General features: G+C 33.4%; 1 protein-coding gene across 1 annotated transcript in view; it reads right to left on the bottom strand.

Moving 5' to 3' along the window:
* Positions 1-18134, bottom strand: part of LOC106476813 (ETS homologous factor-like) — a 68988-nt gene that overhangs the window by 13070 nt on the left and 37784 nt on the right. Inside the window, exons 3-6 of the mRNA XM_013937439.2 lie at positions 9458-9527; positions 6689-6857; positions 1285-1551; positions 531-671 (exon numbers count right to left, since the gene is read on the bottom strand). Coding sequence (XP_013792893.2) covers positions 531-671; positions 1285-1551; positions 6689-6857; positions 9458-9527 — 647 coding nt within the window. The remainder of the gene's footprint in view (positions 1-530; positions 672-1284; positions 1552-6688; positions 6858-9457; positions 9528-18134) is intronic.

Raw genomic sequence — 18134 nt, 5'->3', positions numbered from 1 at the left:
TGAAGAAAAGGGAAGAACATTGATGTCAAACGAATATCCATTCTCATTCATCCTGATTTTTTCCCCTGAAATCTACTTCTTTTAGTCTCAAAACTACGTGTTCTGGTCTTTATTTTATGTATTGCGTTATGACGTTTGGAAAAAAATCTGTACTTGATGGATTCAGCGTACAGGAATTACTGTAGAACATGTAAACATTTCAAAACAATTAAACCATCATAGGCCTGTTTAATATATGGAAATTATGTATATCTGTTATTCAAAGTACACTGAATTTAAAACTAAATAATTTTAATCATTACACTTTGTTCCTCCTTATCACTATAGTTTAAAGAATTTAACTACTTTTTATCAGTTTCCAATTGTAAACACAATTCAAATATAATAAATATATATATATATATATATAATAACTTTAACAACTTTTTGAACAAATAAGAACCATACTATACTATGTCTGCCGCTTTCTGCTACTCTTTGAATCATTGCAAATACTAGTCTTGTAAAAGTAGTAAACTAAAAATATGCACCTGTGCCTGAATATGGACTTTTTCCTGGAACATCGTGGTTCAGAATGTGTTGCCAAGGTTCTGACCCTTGACCTGTCAAAGAAGGTACCTGGTGCTGATTTTGGCCAAATGATCCAAGGGGCATTATATTATCGTGCCATTCTGGAATAACACGAACAGTAAAATACGTTTTAATAATAAACTGTTTTTTCTAAATTTAAACATTATTATGATCAGTAATTCAGTTGTAGTTGTATTTTCAGTATAAAAATAAACTCATAGGTCAGTTAGCACCGTGCATAACAACCCATTTTATATATTACACTGTTAGTAATTTCCTGTAATGTCACTATGATACATCTCTATAAGTAATACATAATAATGAACAACATTACAGAGACATTACCATCTTCAGCACACTTTAATCAGGATCATTAAAAGAACAGTAGATCTAAAGGCAAATCACGCTCATTATTAACAAGTTATGCACATTACTTAAAGGTAAGCATCTAAGTCATGCGATCTAACGATATGTTTAAAAAGTAGCAATCAGATTTAGGTAGATTTATGTCATGAAAACAAATGTTAATTTTAAGTCATGGAATCATCTGCGTTTTTCTGAAATATCTATTAAGACAGAAACGGCGATATTTTTTTATTATAATTAAGTTTGATGTACAACCTTTAACGGTTTAATGTTTATCTTTTGTTTTAATATATTACTTCAAAGAATTTTAAATGTTATACGTACATCGCTGTTAAGCAGAACACTTACCAACATGGTGGTAATGAATGTAAAACTGTAAAGACTCGTATATCCTTTCGCCATATTGGGAATCTAACTGCAGGAAATCATAAGGTCTCATTTTTGTTAAGTCTTTCCCACAAAGGGTTGTAAAAGCCGGGATGTTTACTGCTATAGTCTCCACTTTCTTTTCGGCAGCCCACCAGTGAACCCATTCGATGACGTCATATTGATTCCATTCGTGCACGGGCTTATTTTTGAAAGACATCTCTGTCATGATGTCCTCCAAAACTAGATCTAATATAGATTAAAATTTCTTAGAATAGAAGTGAAATTTTAAAAGTACGAGAAATGCGTATGTAGGATAACTAAAATTTCATTAAAACAGTTAAATATGTCAAGAAAGAATATTTATTTTCACAGCTAACGTAATTAATAAATATTAATACTTAGTTAAACGAATTATCTAAGATTATTTATTTATTCAGCTATTCAAGCCAGTAAAAGCCAATTCCACAAACATATTTATCGATAAAACTTATTTCATATAGATACATTACCAGTGGATCTTTTCAATGTTTAATTAAGCGAGTGCAAATCTCTATTTAGTACTTTCAACGTGTGTTAAGCCTACTTTGATATGATGATGGGCATAATCCTGTTGTTTGATTTGCACAGAAGCATTTTCTTGACCTAATTTATGTTGTCGTGTTGTAAGATCTTTACAGGTATACTAATTAGTTGATACGTTTGAGTAATTATTATTCATATATCGCAATAATCATTAGTTGGAATCATTATTAAATTGTCAATAGTAAATATTGTTTTTGAAACTGTTCTTATGCAAAGTGTTAATGTGGAATTTAAAGGTTTTCAGAAAAATTATGGTAATCGTCATGGTTGCCATTACGAAAATTATTTATTTGGCTACGTCAAGAAAAAAGGACACTCCATAAAGCTAACAACTTTTTGAGAAAGAAAAAAATAAAGTTTTGATGACCGTGTGTAGCTAATAGGAGAAGTAGCATCTGACTTCCATTGCACGTATATCATGTCACACTAGGGTTATTTTAAGTAACTAATTTGTGTACACATACATTCTCGATTTTTAGATCTATTTTGCATATTGATCATCTCCCATGTGATAAAGCACATAATGTACACAAAAGTGCCTCTGACGACAAACAATTTACTACAAGTTATCATGTGTAATTACTTTCGTCTTTAATATATTGAAAATAAATATTAAAATTACTATTCCTCGTTTCCTTATATCTATATCTATAATGCATAAAAATCTTTGTGTCTCTTTGTTCGTTGTCTAACTACTCCTAGGTCGCTGGGCTAATCTCAACCAGACTTTGTGGGATGATAGTTTGGAACAAGGGGCATGTTAAAAGTGTTCCCCAACCATCCACTCCCCATTATTATTGCTATTGGTCATTTATTATATTTGACGTAAGTAAACGTAAACTACATTCATAGATGATGCCTCGTCCTTACACGAAAACTTTATTAACTTTTCTACAACACAACATACATACAGTGTGGGGTAGGACACATGAACGTCCTATATACCTTAGAGAGTGCTATCGCACTCTCTACGGAGAAATGCAATGACGAAAAGGCCACCGCTATTGAAATAATACATAAACATAGCTGAAGTTTCTCCTCCAACAGCCACCATAAGGCTGATATGAAGAGTCATTTTTTGAATTATACCCAATTCCTACTTCGACCCGTGACCTTACAACTTCGGTCTGTAAGAAACTACTGCGGCCAATGAGCGTCGATTAATTAATCACGTGAAACATTGTGGAAGGACATTAAGAGGTGGGCGTTGAAAGCGGGTAACAGAAAGCACCCCTACAGCCACGACTTTGGCAACTACCTCTTTCCTACAAAGTTACCCTGACCATCACACAGTGTACATCATGTTTTAGATATATTCATACTGAGTTATTAAAGCTCATAAAAAGTTTTGTTGAGGTAATAATGAATACCGTAATAATATGTTGTAAATATATTGCGTGAAAGATGGGATGTTTGTGTTATTTAGCATAGCATCCACCTCCACATTTTTTTAAGTTCATAACACAGAAAAAGGATGGGTATTTTAGCTTGTTATATATAAATGTGACGTACTCTTTTAACATAGTGAGAAGACATATGGGTCCCTGTGACATGATGTAGGAGCGAGGGGCATATCACAGTGCAGACACACCTCATATGTCACTTCATAGGGGTTCTATGGGTACATACAAGGTGTGGTGACAATTGGTCCAGCGGCTTGCCAGTTGTAAGTGGGTCACACATACAGAATTTTGTCAAATATTGGTTTAGATTACAAATAATGCATTCCTGTTTTATATATACTAACATAAAGAAGTCCATTTTTCAAGAAATAATTATATGAATTGTTTGTGTGAAGCGTTGAAAGTAACAATGTTTACGCTAAATATTATTACAAACATGAGGTGCACCCAGATATGGAGAAAGATGTAACCGTTTTTACTGTTGTTGTTTTTTTACAAGTACACAAATTCCGGATAATCTGTAAGTAACCACAAATGTCTGCACCTGTTGACATTAATAGTTAGTTACAGATCGACCGCACAGTTACGGTTTAAAAACAATTATTGTTAGTAACAGGTCTGCCGGAAAATTATCATTCAGTGTTGAATTCATTGTTAGTTACAAGTCTACCAGAAAACTAAGGTCTGTTGACATTAATAGTTAGTTACAGATCGACCGCACAGTTACGGTTTAAAAACAATTATTGTTAGTAACAGGTCTGCCGGAAAATTATCATTCAGTGTTGAATTCATTGTTAGTTACAAGTCTACCAGAAAACTAAGGTATCTTAGTTTTCTGGTAGGCCTGTAACTAACAATAAATGTTTGCTCAGTTTCGTGATCGGAATTTTGGTCTTAACAGACCTGGGAAGGTCAGGTACAAAAGACCTATTCCTCCTATTTAAAGGACCTCTTCCTTCCATTGTAACACCATATGATTGTTTCTTTTGAATTTCGCGCAAAGCTACACGAGGGCTATTTGCGCTAGTCGTCCCTAATTTAGCAGTGAAAGATTAGAGGGAACCCGTGACCCTCAAATTGCGAGGCAAGACCTGTAGTTAACCATGAAAGTATGAACTTAATAGAAAAAATTTATTCGGTAATTCTGACCACTGGATTTTAATATATGGAACTTATTTCGTTAGAATATGTAGTTTGGATGATTCCAACATTTGTGAAAACTATTACTTCTTGGTGTTAGACTCTTTTACATGGGTATACTGGATGTGACCAAGTGGTTAGCGTGTGGAGCTCTGGATCAGAATGACCAAGAAATATGCCTCTAAACATGCTCTACACTTTAACTATTGGCGCCTTATAAAAGTGACAGTCAATCCCGCTGAAGGTGGTGAGTATTGCTGACCTGTCGTTCTCCCTCTAGTATGCAGTTCTAAATTTAGAAACAACTGCGCCTGAACCTTAGCCCATGTCTCGCATATGGTGCCGTTCAGATTGAAAATCCAAACATCTTTCCATGCGTATTACAGCTTCAGCTACAATTTTAGTACAGTGTTTTTACGATATATTTTCTGTAATGATACCATTGTTCTATTACATTAGTGATGATAATTTAAACCCGTGTTTTTCGGGATCATTTCAACAACAGTGAAAAAAACTGTAGCCAATAATTTAATAAACCGATGCAACAACTGAGATAAGTCTGATGTTCAAAATCTGACAACTGAGAGAAATCTGATAACTGAGAGAAGTCTGATGTTCAGAATCTGACAACTGAGAGAAGTCTGATATTCAGAATCTGACAACTGAAAGAAGTAGATGTCCAGAATCTGACAACGGAGAGAAATCTGATAACTGAGCGAAGTCTGATATTCAGAATTTGACAACTGAGAGAAGTCTGATGTTCAGAATCTGACAACTGAGAGAAGTCTGATGTTCAGAGTCTAACAACTGGGAGAAATCTGATCATTGAGACAAGTCTGATGTTCAGAATCTGACAACTGAGAGAAATCTGATATTCAAAACGTGACAACTGAGATGAGTTTGATATTCAGAATCTGACAACTGAGAAAAGTCTGATATTCAGAATCTGACAACTGAGAGAAGTCTGATATTCAAATGTGACAACTGAGAGAAGTCTGATATTCAAAAGTGACAACTGAGAGAAGTTTGATTTCAGAATCTGACAACTGAAAGAAATCTGTCGCTCAGATTGTTTAGCATTATTAACATCTTATGCATATTTTATGGCGTGCACGTTAAATATGTATGTACTCACATATACACACACAGGTCAACTAAACAATGATTGCTTGTTTCTGTGTCTAGTTGGTCGCTAAGTCTGATAACAGTGGTGTGTAAAATTCTCTTGAAACGGATACACGAACTTTTAATTCACATTGAAAAGAATTGTAAAGTTCTAGTACTTTCAACAAGTACAATGACCTTTCTTCGTGATGAAAACAGGTCCATCTGTAGAGAGCGCTAGAGTTTGTTCTCAGGGTGATTACCAACCCTTTTCACACTTTAATAGTCTTTTACTATCATGAGCAACTTTGTAGCTGTTGTTCACAGCCATAAAATATTATTATCAGGTTGAAGTTTGAATAGTTTGTTTGTTTGTAATTAAGCACAAAGCTACACAATGGGCTATCTGTGCTCTGCCCACCACGGGTATCGAAACCCGTATTCTAGCGTTGTAAGTTCGCAGATATACCGCTGTGCCATTTCTCATTCAGCAACATATATACCTTACCTTATCAGTCTAGAACAAGCGGCTTTGCCAGCAGTTGTAGATATAAAATTAGAAAATAAATTAATTTAATGATTAACTTTAACATCTATTGAAGACTGGTGGATGTTTCCTATTTACTGTGGACTAGTGGGTATTACATATATATATATATGACGAAACCTAATAAGCAAGTATAATACACATACCGAGAGCCGGTAGATATTATATATGTATTGGGGGATGGTACGCATTATACATATATTGTTAGCTAGTACATATTATACATGTTCTGAAGGTATGTAGGTATTATACGTGTACTGATTATGTAGTTCGTTCATCAACATAAGAACGAATCTGATAAATAAGAGGTCACATTTTATTATCTTTTTTTTCAGTTTGATTGTTTAATGTAATTACTAGGCTTATTGGAAAGAGTTTATTTAAAACTTATACCTGCAGTAGTAAAAGACCATCTGTGATAAGAAGAGATGGCTGGTATGGTACAACAAAAATATGGCAAACGAATCGAGATATTCGAACTACAAAAAATGTTTTTCATATTGACCTTTTGTCCTTAAACATTATAAAAATATTTTTACCGCAAAGAAATAAAAGAAAAAATTAATAACTAAACCGTAGTGAAAGGAAAGTAAAAGTTGTTTCTTACCGTCCAGTAGTGTTAGCTGGTTTTCTGTGGATGGTGTGTTTGCATTATGGTTGAAACTTGGTGTGATTCCTTCACCAAAACCCAGAGCACTGTGTAACATATCGTCGAGCGCATACTGCCTCCCCATGTCTATGTCACCAAGTGCAATATACTGGTCGTTAGGTAGGTACTGTAACCAAAAGGGAATCTAATTAATCAGTATAATTTCCTTATTTCAGAAATAATTATGTTCATTAGTGATTGAACCAGAAACCATAAAACATACCCACACGAAAGCAAAAAGTCACAAGTTAAAATGAAAAAGTCAATGAGTCAATGAAAAATCACCAGTTCTTTACTTTTCTTATTAATATTTGATGAAATATTAAAAGCTACAAGAAATATGAATAAAAGAATATAGTTAGAGTTTAAAAAAAAACAGCGAATTAAAATCACCAGTAAAGCCTGGCGAACGTTTTGTTCAGAACTATCAGATCAACGATTGACTGATTCTAAAAACTGTTTACAATCACATCTATATATTATATGCCACTTTTAGTAGGGGGCGCTGTACTTAACTGCTTATTTATCATGTTAATATCGAGTATGCTTACTCCTGGAGTCAACCACAGCTCTGACTCTCCTACCAACATTTGTCACAAACTTCTGGCGCATACCTCATGGAAACATGTAACTGCTGCTTTTGTGAAATGTCAATGGCCATTCTCTTCGAATCTCAGTTAACGTTTCTAAACATCCTAGTGTATTTGAGCTGAATTCAGATCAGCCATAGACAAATTCTAGACGTTATTGGTCTCAAACTAATGCAGACGTGGGATATGCCAGAGTATTATCACTATGAATGTAGTATAGTCTTTGCACGCAACTTTCTACGAATATAAATAATAATAATGAGCCATAATTACATAATAAGAAGACACATTTATGGCTTTCTTAAATTATCAGTTGACCACATCCAAATAAATTAAAGTAAGCCTATACTCTGATAAAGTCCCACCACTATTCACAGCCATATACAAAACATCAACCATTTTGCCGTGAAATCTAAGCCTGTTCAGTTGATAGACGCAATGAGTACTGGGATACGCTCTACAGGATAGTTTTCTACTGCTCTTCACTCTAACTTTAACACTTAAAGCAATATCCACGACTTTCACGTGTGTTTTCTGGGCTGCAAGATCCAGAATTAAGGTCCATAGTGTTGGATTTAATATCAGATGAACAATTTAGTTTTATAAAACGTTTCAAAGCTTGGAATGCTATAAAAGTGAGTAATCTGCGGCCGTTATACTGATAATACCATAAGAAGGTTTATCGGTCTTTCATTTCTTTAGCATATTACTCATAAGGTATTTGGATTTGAGTGTGGTAGCTAAAATTTCTGGAGCATTCATATTACAGTGATGCATCCAATAAATATTTCTCTTTGTGATAATTTGACTCCAGCTAACTATTTGTAACATGTTGATCTTTACAGATCTGAGAAACAATAGAGATTTACATTCAAATTCTTAAGTGATTGATGCATTAATAGGTACGTTACATCCATTTACTTAACTTTCTTCGCTACTTCCAATATGCTATTGGTTAGTCCTGTTTAACTATGACTTCCTTTAATTTACCAAGCACTACAGATATTAATTTTCTCCTATTGCAGTATATCTTCGCGCTGAAAGTCCTGTAATGTAACGACGGCAGTTCAAACCAACAGCTAGTGTTTCTGTGTTCTCTAAATAAAGTATACTATGCTATTTACATATATTGATAATTTCATTAACACTAATTAATATATACAATGTAATTACTTTTTATTTTCATCTATTTTTTTAAATATATTTATTATAAAGATTGCTTTTCATTGTTAACTTAATATACATATTTGAAACTAACCTGAAATTTCTTAGCTGAACGAATCTCGTGATATATTGTTAAAATTAAGGACGAAAACATCGTTAACAGCGAGGGTATCCCAACTCATGAAAAAATGCATTCTGATTTTTATAAGTAGAAACGTACAGAGGGTGTATTTGATTAGCCATACTGATTGCCAGGTTGATTTTTAGTTTCGCTCTACTTACATATCTTGCTCTGATCGCAAGTTAATATTAATCATTAACCATCGTAGAAGGGTCCAGTTTTGGCAACATCAACATTACAACTGATTTGCAACAACAGGTTCAGGACGTTTAACCTGTGTATACACAGGCTACAGAGTTTTTACAAAGGCAAGTAAATTAATTGACTAAAACTTATAATGGTGTATCAGTGTCAGTGATGCTTTTCATTCCACCATTATTTGTTATAAGCTCTAAACTAGAAATTACGACCACTTGCACTTACATATAGTCAACGTAAAAACTGCAATATTTTAATACTGTAAAAAGGTATATTTACATTAGTTTTGTAAAAAGGTATATTTACATTAATATTGCAAAAACATATAGTTACATTAGTTTTGTGAAAAGGTATATTTACATTACTTTTGTAAAAAGGTATATTTACATAAGTTTTGTAAAAGGTATATGTACATTAGTTTTGTGAAAAGGTATATTTACATTAGTTTTCCAAAAAGGTATATTTACATTAGTTTTGTAAAAGGTATATGTACATTAGTTTTGTAAAAAGGTATATTTACATTAGTTTTGCAAAGATAACTTACATGTGAGAATTTCTTTTTACTTATTTATAAAATTTTTGAGATATACAAGCTAATGAATAAGTAAACTTTTATTTCTAATAACGTTTTCCCAACTGAGACACTAAACACACCTGGGAAGAATACAATGGAATTTCCATATCTTGTTGGTTAATCATTTTCGGCGAGAGAGGTCGTTCGTTGCTGTAAATTGAAAGAAAAATAGCATATAATTTTCAAACCACATATAGTTTTTCCATAAAATATATCCTGGAATATTCTTAAAAGACACGATAGTTTTTTTTTTAATTAAGATAGAAACCAATGACATAGAATAGAATGAAAATGAAACGATCTGTAAAGGTTTAGTGAAAATTAGTATAGAGTGTGAGCAAATCATATTCATAGAGATGTGAAAAGCTGGAGTTTCTAGAACCCGATTATGACAATGTTTTCTTTTCTTATTGTTGAGAAAACAAATGTTCGTGAAATATCATTCACTCTGTGATTTACTTGATAACATTTGAGCTTAAAACAGCAGTGTATACCCTAGTCGTTTATACAGCTAAACTTTAGGCTTAGATGCTTGTGGTTAGTACAGAGAGCCCATTGTACTGCTTTGTGCTTAGCGAATTAAAAACTCTAGTACAACTTGACCTAAAGTTTTCTCAAAAGAAAAAGTGACTGATTTTAACCACTTAAATTATATATATTCATATATATATATGTGTGTGTGTGTGTGTGTGTGTGATCTAGCATTTTTTCGTATCTTTAAAGGCAACTTAAGCTGCCCAAAGCTCGATATAAACACACCTCCAAACACATCTTTTAATACGTGTGAACTTAAAATCAAGTAAGATACTTCACTTTTGCATAAGTATAGATTAATTCGAAATAGTGCTCAAGTGTTATTATCCAAAATAATTACTTAAAATAGCATATAATTTCCAAAGCACATATAGTTTTTCCGTCAAATATATCCTGGAATATTCTTAAAAGACACGATAGTTCTTTTTTTTTCAATTAAGATAGAAATCAATGACAGAGAATAGAATGAGAAATCAAAAATACGGAGTCTGAAAATAAAACGATCTGTAAACGTTTAGTGAAAATTAGTATAAAGTTAAAGTTGCTAGCTTATGATGTTGTTCTGTTTTTTTCTTAGTGCAAAGCTACATAATTGGCTCTCATATTGGGGAATCAGACCCCGGATTTTAGCTTTGTGAATTCTTAAACTTACCGCTGGCTCACCAGGAAACAAGTGGCTTGTGCTAAATATAACTCGTACTGAGCGCCATGCATGCATATGTCATATCTATAATTTTTCTAGTTTCGGTACTCAAACCAGCACACGACAATCAAGTTCAACCACAATCTCAAACAGTAGTATTACGCTGGCAAGGAAAATTGCATCTAAAAACCTCTGGCAAAATGCCAAGCATATTATAACTATAAAACACACATCTTGAAGCTTTACACAGATGATTTCTGGTTTCAGTTGATTTTGTTTTTGCAAAACCACACTAGGGTTAGCTTCATTAGTCGTGTCCCTAATTTTGAACTGGAAGACAGCTAATCAACAGCATCCATTGCCAACTTTTGGATTACTTTAAGCAAATAGTGATATTTGACCGCCAGACTTAATAAGAAACCCAAAAGCTCCAAAATGCGAGGCCTGATTATTTTTTACGACATCGGGACGCGAAACATGGGCCACGCCAAAGCTCAGCTGCTTTTAGATGAAATCGACGCTTGAAACCCAGACTTAAAACTGAGGCAGCAAGCACATTGTTAGTTTGAGCACTAAACCACAACACCTTATCCCTTCCAGGCTAACTTTAATTAGGGAAATAAAACTCCTTCAAACAACTCAAAAGTTACAATTTATTTTTTTGTTCATATTCAACTTAGCGATTATCCTGCAAGTAAAACTTAAAGACAAAGTTTGTTTTCTCCACCTTAATCTTAAAACTAAAATCCCCACAAAGATTCAGAAATGCTTTATATAACAAAATGTTGTTCTTAACATATACGAAAGTTATTCTAAAATACAGCATCACATTCATTAGGTTATGGTTTTAAAATAAGCTGCGCTTTAATTCATAACTTCTCAAACTCCAGTTATTTCATATTCTCAAGTGTACTTTTTACAGTTTTTATTGTCTTTGTGACTTCTAGAGCCATAATATATAAAACAGTGGTGGTCATTAATACTAATAACAGTAATTAGTTACTTCATTTACTTCATATCAACGTGACGCTGTAAACTCTATATGAAGTTTAGTATTAAAACTAACCTTAATTGTTTGTTTTAAATTAAGCCCAAAGCTCCACAATGGGCTATCTGTGCTCTGTCCACTACGGGTAAACTAACCTTAAACTTCCTTATCTTAATACCTATATATCATTTACACGATGAACATAATGTTGAGAAAATAACATTAACATAACAGTTTTTAAGGTTTTGTTTCCTTTAGCTCAAAGCTACAGAATGGGCTTTCTACGCTTTGTCCACAACAGGAATCGAACACCAGATTTTAGCGTTGCAAGTATGTAAACTTACCGCTGACTCATCGAGAGACTCGTTTTTTTTTTGTTTTTTAAGGCAGTCTCACGTAAGTGTCTGTAAATAAGTTTCAAACGGTTGACTTTTTTGTAAACTAATTCAACTTTTACACTGTACACACTTTTGTAACCATGAGCAAACTGATTCATTTACAAAAAACACTTGTAAGGTAAACTAGGCCAATATTATTAAACTTGTAACTACTAAAGCACGTTCCATCGGTTTGTTTTGAATTTCGCGCAAAGCTACACGAGGGCTATTTGCGCTAGCCGTCTCTAATTTAGCAGTGATAGACTAGTGCTAGTGGGGAACGCAGCTAGTCAACACCACCCACCGCCAACTCTTGGACTACTATTTTACCAACGAATAATGAGATTGAACGAAACTTTATAACTCCCCACGGCTGAAAGGGCGAGCGCATTCGGTGCAACAGGGATTGGAACCAGCTACCCGGAGATTGCGAGTCGAGTACCCTAACCACCAGGCCATGCTAAGTCAGTTTGATCGGTAAACATAAGAAGTACACTTATAACACTGTATAAGTGCACAAATTAAATAAAAAACATATACACGTTATTTGTTATCTACCACGATGATCTGGCAAACACGTTTTCACTCTTAATATGTATACCATTTTATCCTTCAATGTAAAAATGTGATAGAAAAAATTAACGAGCCACGCAAATACTAGGGAAGTTTCTGGTTGTTTCTGTTAATACCTTTAAGGAGGTTCAGAACACATACCATTTATAATATAACAAGCGTTTATTATCTTGATGATAAGAATATGATCTGGAAACAACTAAGAGCACACGTGATGCTATTTTATGACACTTTATATTTTTAACACTCTTATTATAATAAGGAAAATGAATCGTTAAAATATATGACGCAAATTTATTTTGACAGTTTGAATACTCTCGCAAAAATAACCTGCAATCTTACAGATGAACTCCTAGTTGTAGCAGCAAAAAGAAATGCTTGTTATTCCACAAAAAGAAATAAATAAAATATACTTCAGGTCGCCGAAATTATTATAACTTTAATAAGTGAAGTCATAAATTACCATGTTTTTGTATAGTTGGAGAAATAGGCCTGTGTTTTGAGGCAGTTTTCTTTTACTGGCCTCCAAAATATGAATGATGGGCTTTTAGAAAAAGAAGCAGGTATAGATGAAACACAGCAGTCACTATTCGTGAAGAACAGGGGTAAACTATATTTCATGCTTTATCTAAACCGTAATATTTTTTCGTATATTACGTATACATTTTCCTCACGTGCTTTAGAGTTTTTTTAAAAAACATTTTCATGTCTTTTCAGTAATTAAAAAATGTTTTATAGAAGTTGCTTATTTCCTGTTATAATGCTAAGTATGTTTGTGTTTTGTGTTTTACTTGAAAACCTTCGTTTAAAATAGATTTGTAAAAATACGATTAATGATAAATAGAATATTTCAAAAAATACTGAGTTCAAGACTTTACTTTATCTTCAAACTCAAACCATAAAAGCCTTACTTTGAAAGACATTCAATAAAGTAGTTTGAAGTTTATACATCAAAATGGTTCGAAACAAAAACGATGTATCTTTGTTGTTTATTTTCTAAGCGATGACTTAGAGAGACGAATAAAATAAATTGTTTTTTTTTGTTTGGGATATTTGCACAAAGTTTCACAAGGGCTACCCGTGCATAGCCAGTCTCTAATTTTGAACGCATACACTAGAGGGTTTGGTTTGTTTTGAATTTCGCGCAAAGCTACACGAGGGCTATCTGCGCTAGCCGTCCATAATTTTGCAGTGAAAGGCTAGAGGGAAGGCAGCTAGTCAACACCACCCACTACCAACTCTTGCACTACTCTTTTTACCAACGAATAGTGAGATTGACCATAACATTATAACGCCTCCACGGCTGAAAGAGCGAGAATGTTTAGTGGAACAGGGATTCGACCCCGCGACCCTCAGATCGCAAGTCAACTCCCTAACCACCTGACCAATGCCAGGCCACAGCCTAGAGGGAAGGCAACTAGTCAAAAACACTCATTCCAAACTCTTGGGCTATTCTAGTAGAATAGTGGGATATGACTGTCACTTTTATAATGCTCCTACGGCTCCAAAGTGCGGAGCGCAATTTTTGGCAACTGTCATTTTAACTTCTAAAACACTCCAGGCCTGAGAAAGATATATTGAAAGAATGAGACAAAGAAAAAAGCAAACTCAGCAGAACTGAGCAGAAAAACTTAGAGAGAGCCTAAAATTTTGCTCCACACAAATCACCCCCCCTCCCCGCGGTTCACTCAGCGATAAGTCTGAATGTTTATAACACTATGAATTGGATTTCGATACCCGTGGTAGCAGAGAACAGATATCCCATTATGTAGTTTCGATTATTTACAAGCTGCCTTGTGTCGGCTAACAATACGAAGAATTAAATTATGACGAAATGCTACAAGTTCTTCAAATACGTGTAGAATGAAAGGTTTTTTTTTGTGAGGGTAAAACACTTAAATACACCAGTTCGAGTTTCTTTCTTTGTTGTAAGCATGCAGCTACATAATGGGCTATCAAAACACAGTATTTAGCGTTATAAGCCTTCAGACTTACCTACTGGAAGAGGAGAGACAGATAAAGGTAATAATGTTCTATTAGTTAATAGATCTGGTTACAGTTCAAAAGTTGAAAAATGTTTGAATGATAATTGAAAATTTATGAAATTATAAAATTATTCTACAAAAGCAGATGAACTGGGAGAGGACATTGTGTAGCTCTGCGCTTAAAAACGAGCAAACAAGCTATCCCGTCCGACTTAAAGCTCAAAATAAAATTCAAATCGGTGCAATATTTTTAGAAATCTGGACAACAAATCAAATACATAACGGCTACGAATTATTTGGCTGTTAAAGAGTTATAAAATATGACTAAAAATGAGTCAATCAAAGTGCACACTTTTCTACAGAGATTAAAAAGGATGAATGGTTTAAAACATGCCTATCAAGCATTTAAATGATAAAATACATTGAATACACTTACAAAACGTTTGAAAGATGTTTTTGGATTTTCCGATCCATCTAAAGAGACTGAAATATGATGTTGCCTATCAAAGTACTTAAATATATTTATCAAATACATTGTTGCCCGATGAAGGCTCCGGTAAAAGTACCAAAAGTTAGCAAATAAAAGTATTTTAACGTAGAGAAAAGCCTGTGTATAATTCAACATGTTAATTTACCCACATTGTGAGTCTTAAACAACAATGACGTTTCTTTTTGTGTTATGTTGTTAGAACGTTTGTTAAGCTCTTGTGGAAAGATTAATGTGCCATACGAACTTATATCTATCAACATGTAGGTAACAGAGCCAACACAATATACTAAACACTTCCTGGTATAATTAGATGTCAAAGCCAACACAATGTACTAAACACTTCCTGGTATAATTAGATGTCAAGGCCAATACAATATACTAAACACTTTTTGGTATAATTAGACATCAGGACTATGATCAAATTTAAAGGGACATTTGGAACGGCACTGTTAACTAAACACAGCTCCGAACACTAACGGAGAGATTCGGAGCTGATCACTCATGAGTGGATTTATATCTTGACCAAATACCGCAGAATGTTCTGAGATTCTTAATTTTTAATACAAGTTTGTTTGTTTGTTTCTACTTTTCAAAGCATTTTTAAATAAAATTTTGCAACACTTTTAGCACGCAATAAAATCATTATATAATGATTATTCAATACTGTATAACTCGAGAAAGTTTAGTAATACCACAATACACTTCAAATCTATCTTAACTTTAGTATATAGAAAATGTAAGCTTCTAAATAAAGGTTCTTTAAAAGTATTGTATTATATTACCCACATTAGAAAAAACATTTCCGGCCTATAAGCTTTTGAATAAAAGCTCCACAAGAAAATCCTAAATTAAAGTTAATATTTATGTTAGTCTGGTTTAGCTATAAGATTGACAAAGCTATTAACAAAAACAATCTGAAATTTAATTAAGAAAATTTAATGGTAAAATAAAGAAAAGCTCGTAACTTGACAACAACTGCACTGACACTGAGCTGATAGGAAATTTAGATTACCAGGCCTACAAGACGATAAGCATTTACTTTTTTTTATTTCCTACTACGACACGGATTTATTACAAAGAAAAAAACTCATAATTTTTTCAAAGCACTTAACTTATAATACATTTAGATTATCTTGGCCATAACGATATATGTTTCCGTTTTTTCTTCTACGACTCAGAGTTATTACTAAAAATATAGAGATTTTTTTTGTTATGACCAAAGCTCCACAACATGCTATCTGCGCTCTGTCCATCGCAGTGGACTCGAATCCTGGATTCTAGCGTTGTAAGTTCTTATATATATATATATGTGTGTGTGTGTGTGACCTATTGGATAACTATTAAAAGAAGAAACTTATAATTCTACTTTACTTCAACAGCATTTAACTTGCAATAAATTGTACTTGATGATGACATAATCTTGTCAAACATTGTACATTTATAATAAAGTTTTCTTCATTCAGCCGTCTCCAAACTTTTATAAACTCACAATACAATTAGAGTATCTGGTCCACGAGCATGTATTATCTATTCGGTCCTTTTATTTCTCCTACAACTCGAGTTTAGTTTGTTTGTAGTTAAGCACAAATCTACAAACTGGGTCATCTGTGCTGTGCCCACCACGAGAATCGAAACTCTGTTATAAGTACGCAAACATATCGTTGAGCCACTACTAAACCAATATCATAATTTTACTGCAACAATAATTAACTTGTAAAAACTTATAAAATAATACGACACACACACTAAAAACAATAACTAACCAGCAAACATTATATCATGGAAATCACAAAATATGACCAAAACTAACTTATGGTTAACATATCACAAACAGATATTTGGGTCATTTTTAATAAAGATGGTTTTAAACAAAAGTTTTGAACACAACGGTGTTTATCAGATTAAGTTGACCATTTTTCTGAAACACCAGCTGTGGGTTTAAAGGCCGCCTTAATCGAGAAATATTTATTGCATTAATTATCAGTCGTGATTTAATCGCCAACTGTGCATCTACTGGTAGAAAAATAAAGTTTAAATTTTCTTAATTGTTATGCTACTTAGGAAAGAAAAGAACAAAACTAACTAACCCTTTAACTACATGTGCAAAAGTGGAAGATCATATATATATAACAAGGTGAATATAAACATATGACAACCGGTGTATGTCTGGCATATTGAGAACTTAATCAGTCACCATGGACACAATTATATTAGTCTGTTTCACTGTATTCTCTACATTTTCAAAGCTTGTTTGTGGAACTACGGATTTCAATAACACACTGAAATGATTATATACATACTTGAGTAGCTTGTCATTTCATGACATGCGTGTGTTCACTCTTGTTGTTGTGCGTTGAGCGTTGTGGTAGATTGTTATCTTTGTGGTCCATGTGGCGACGCCAATCTCACAAACAGATATGCAAATCAATTCATTTCATAATGATTAACAAATCAACTGGTTCATTAAACGTGGTTAATTCGCTCACTTACGCATAAATGTCGTTTCTCTCTCTCTCTCTCTATATATATATATATGTGTGTGTGTGTGTGTGTGTATATGTTATAAATGTACATATTGTTATGCTTTTTAATCCTATCATTCAAAGTTGTGAAACAAAAACGAAGAAAAAGCAAACGCAGTATTATCAACTTATTGTGCCATACATGGATTTCAAAATGTATGAAACAGTCAGTGGAAAGAGAAAAGGATTACAATATCCGAACTTTATAAAATACACCAAATTTCTTTTAAAAACACGGTCCTGCGAAACTGAACGTTAAACTCAAATTTCTGGATATACTGTTAAGCCTAACTTCCCGGTAGCAGTCTAACAACTATATTTTACTTTAAAACATACTTTAATGACAAAAAGTTCTTTTATGCGGTTGCGCGTGCTAGTGACATATGCAAAAGTTATCAACGTGAAGATAAGTTCTTTATTATAGTTTTGAAATAGGTAATAAGTTCCGAATAGCGACTCGTTGTGAAATGTCTACCAGTTAGCCTTATTTTTAATATATTTAGGTTTACGTATTACAAATCTTTATGCAACGCTTTAAAAGCGTAGCTTATCTACATAGATGTTAAAGTCTGCAGAGATAAGACTTCCGTTTTTTACTCTTTTTTACTTGCAAGTAGTTCCTTGTGGTAAAGTGGGTGTTTGGTT

Source organism: Limulus polyphemus, unplaced genomic scaffold (genome assembly GCF_000517525.1).
Source record: "Limulus polyphemus unplaced genomic scaffold, Limulus_polyphemus-2.1.2 Scaffold159, whole genome shotgun sequence".
Classification (NCBI taxonomy): domain Eukaryota; kingdom Metazoa; phylum Arthropoda; class Merostomata; order Xiphosura; family Limulidae; genus Limulus; species Limulus polyphemus.
The sequence above is the reverse complement of the archived record's forward strand: the minus strand, read 5'-3'. Positions and strand labels throughout refer to the sequence as shown.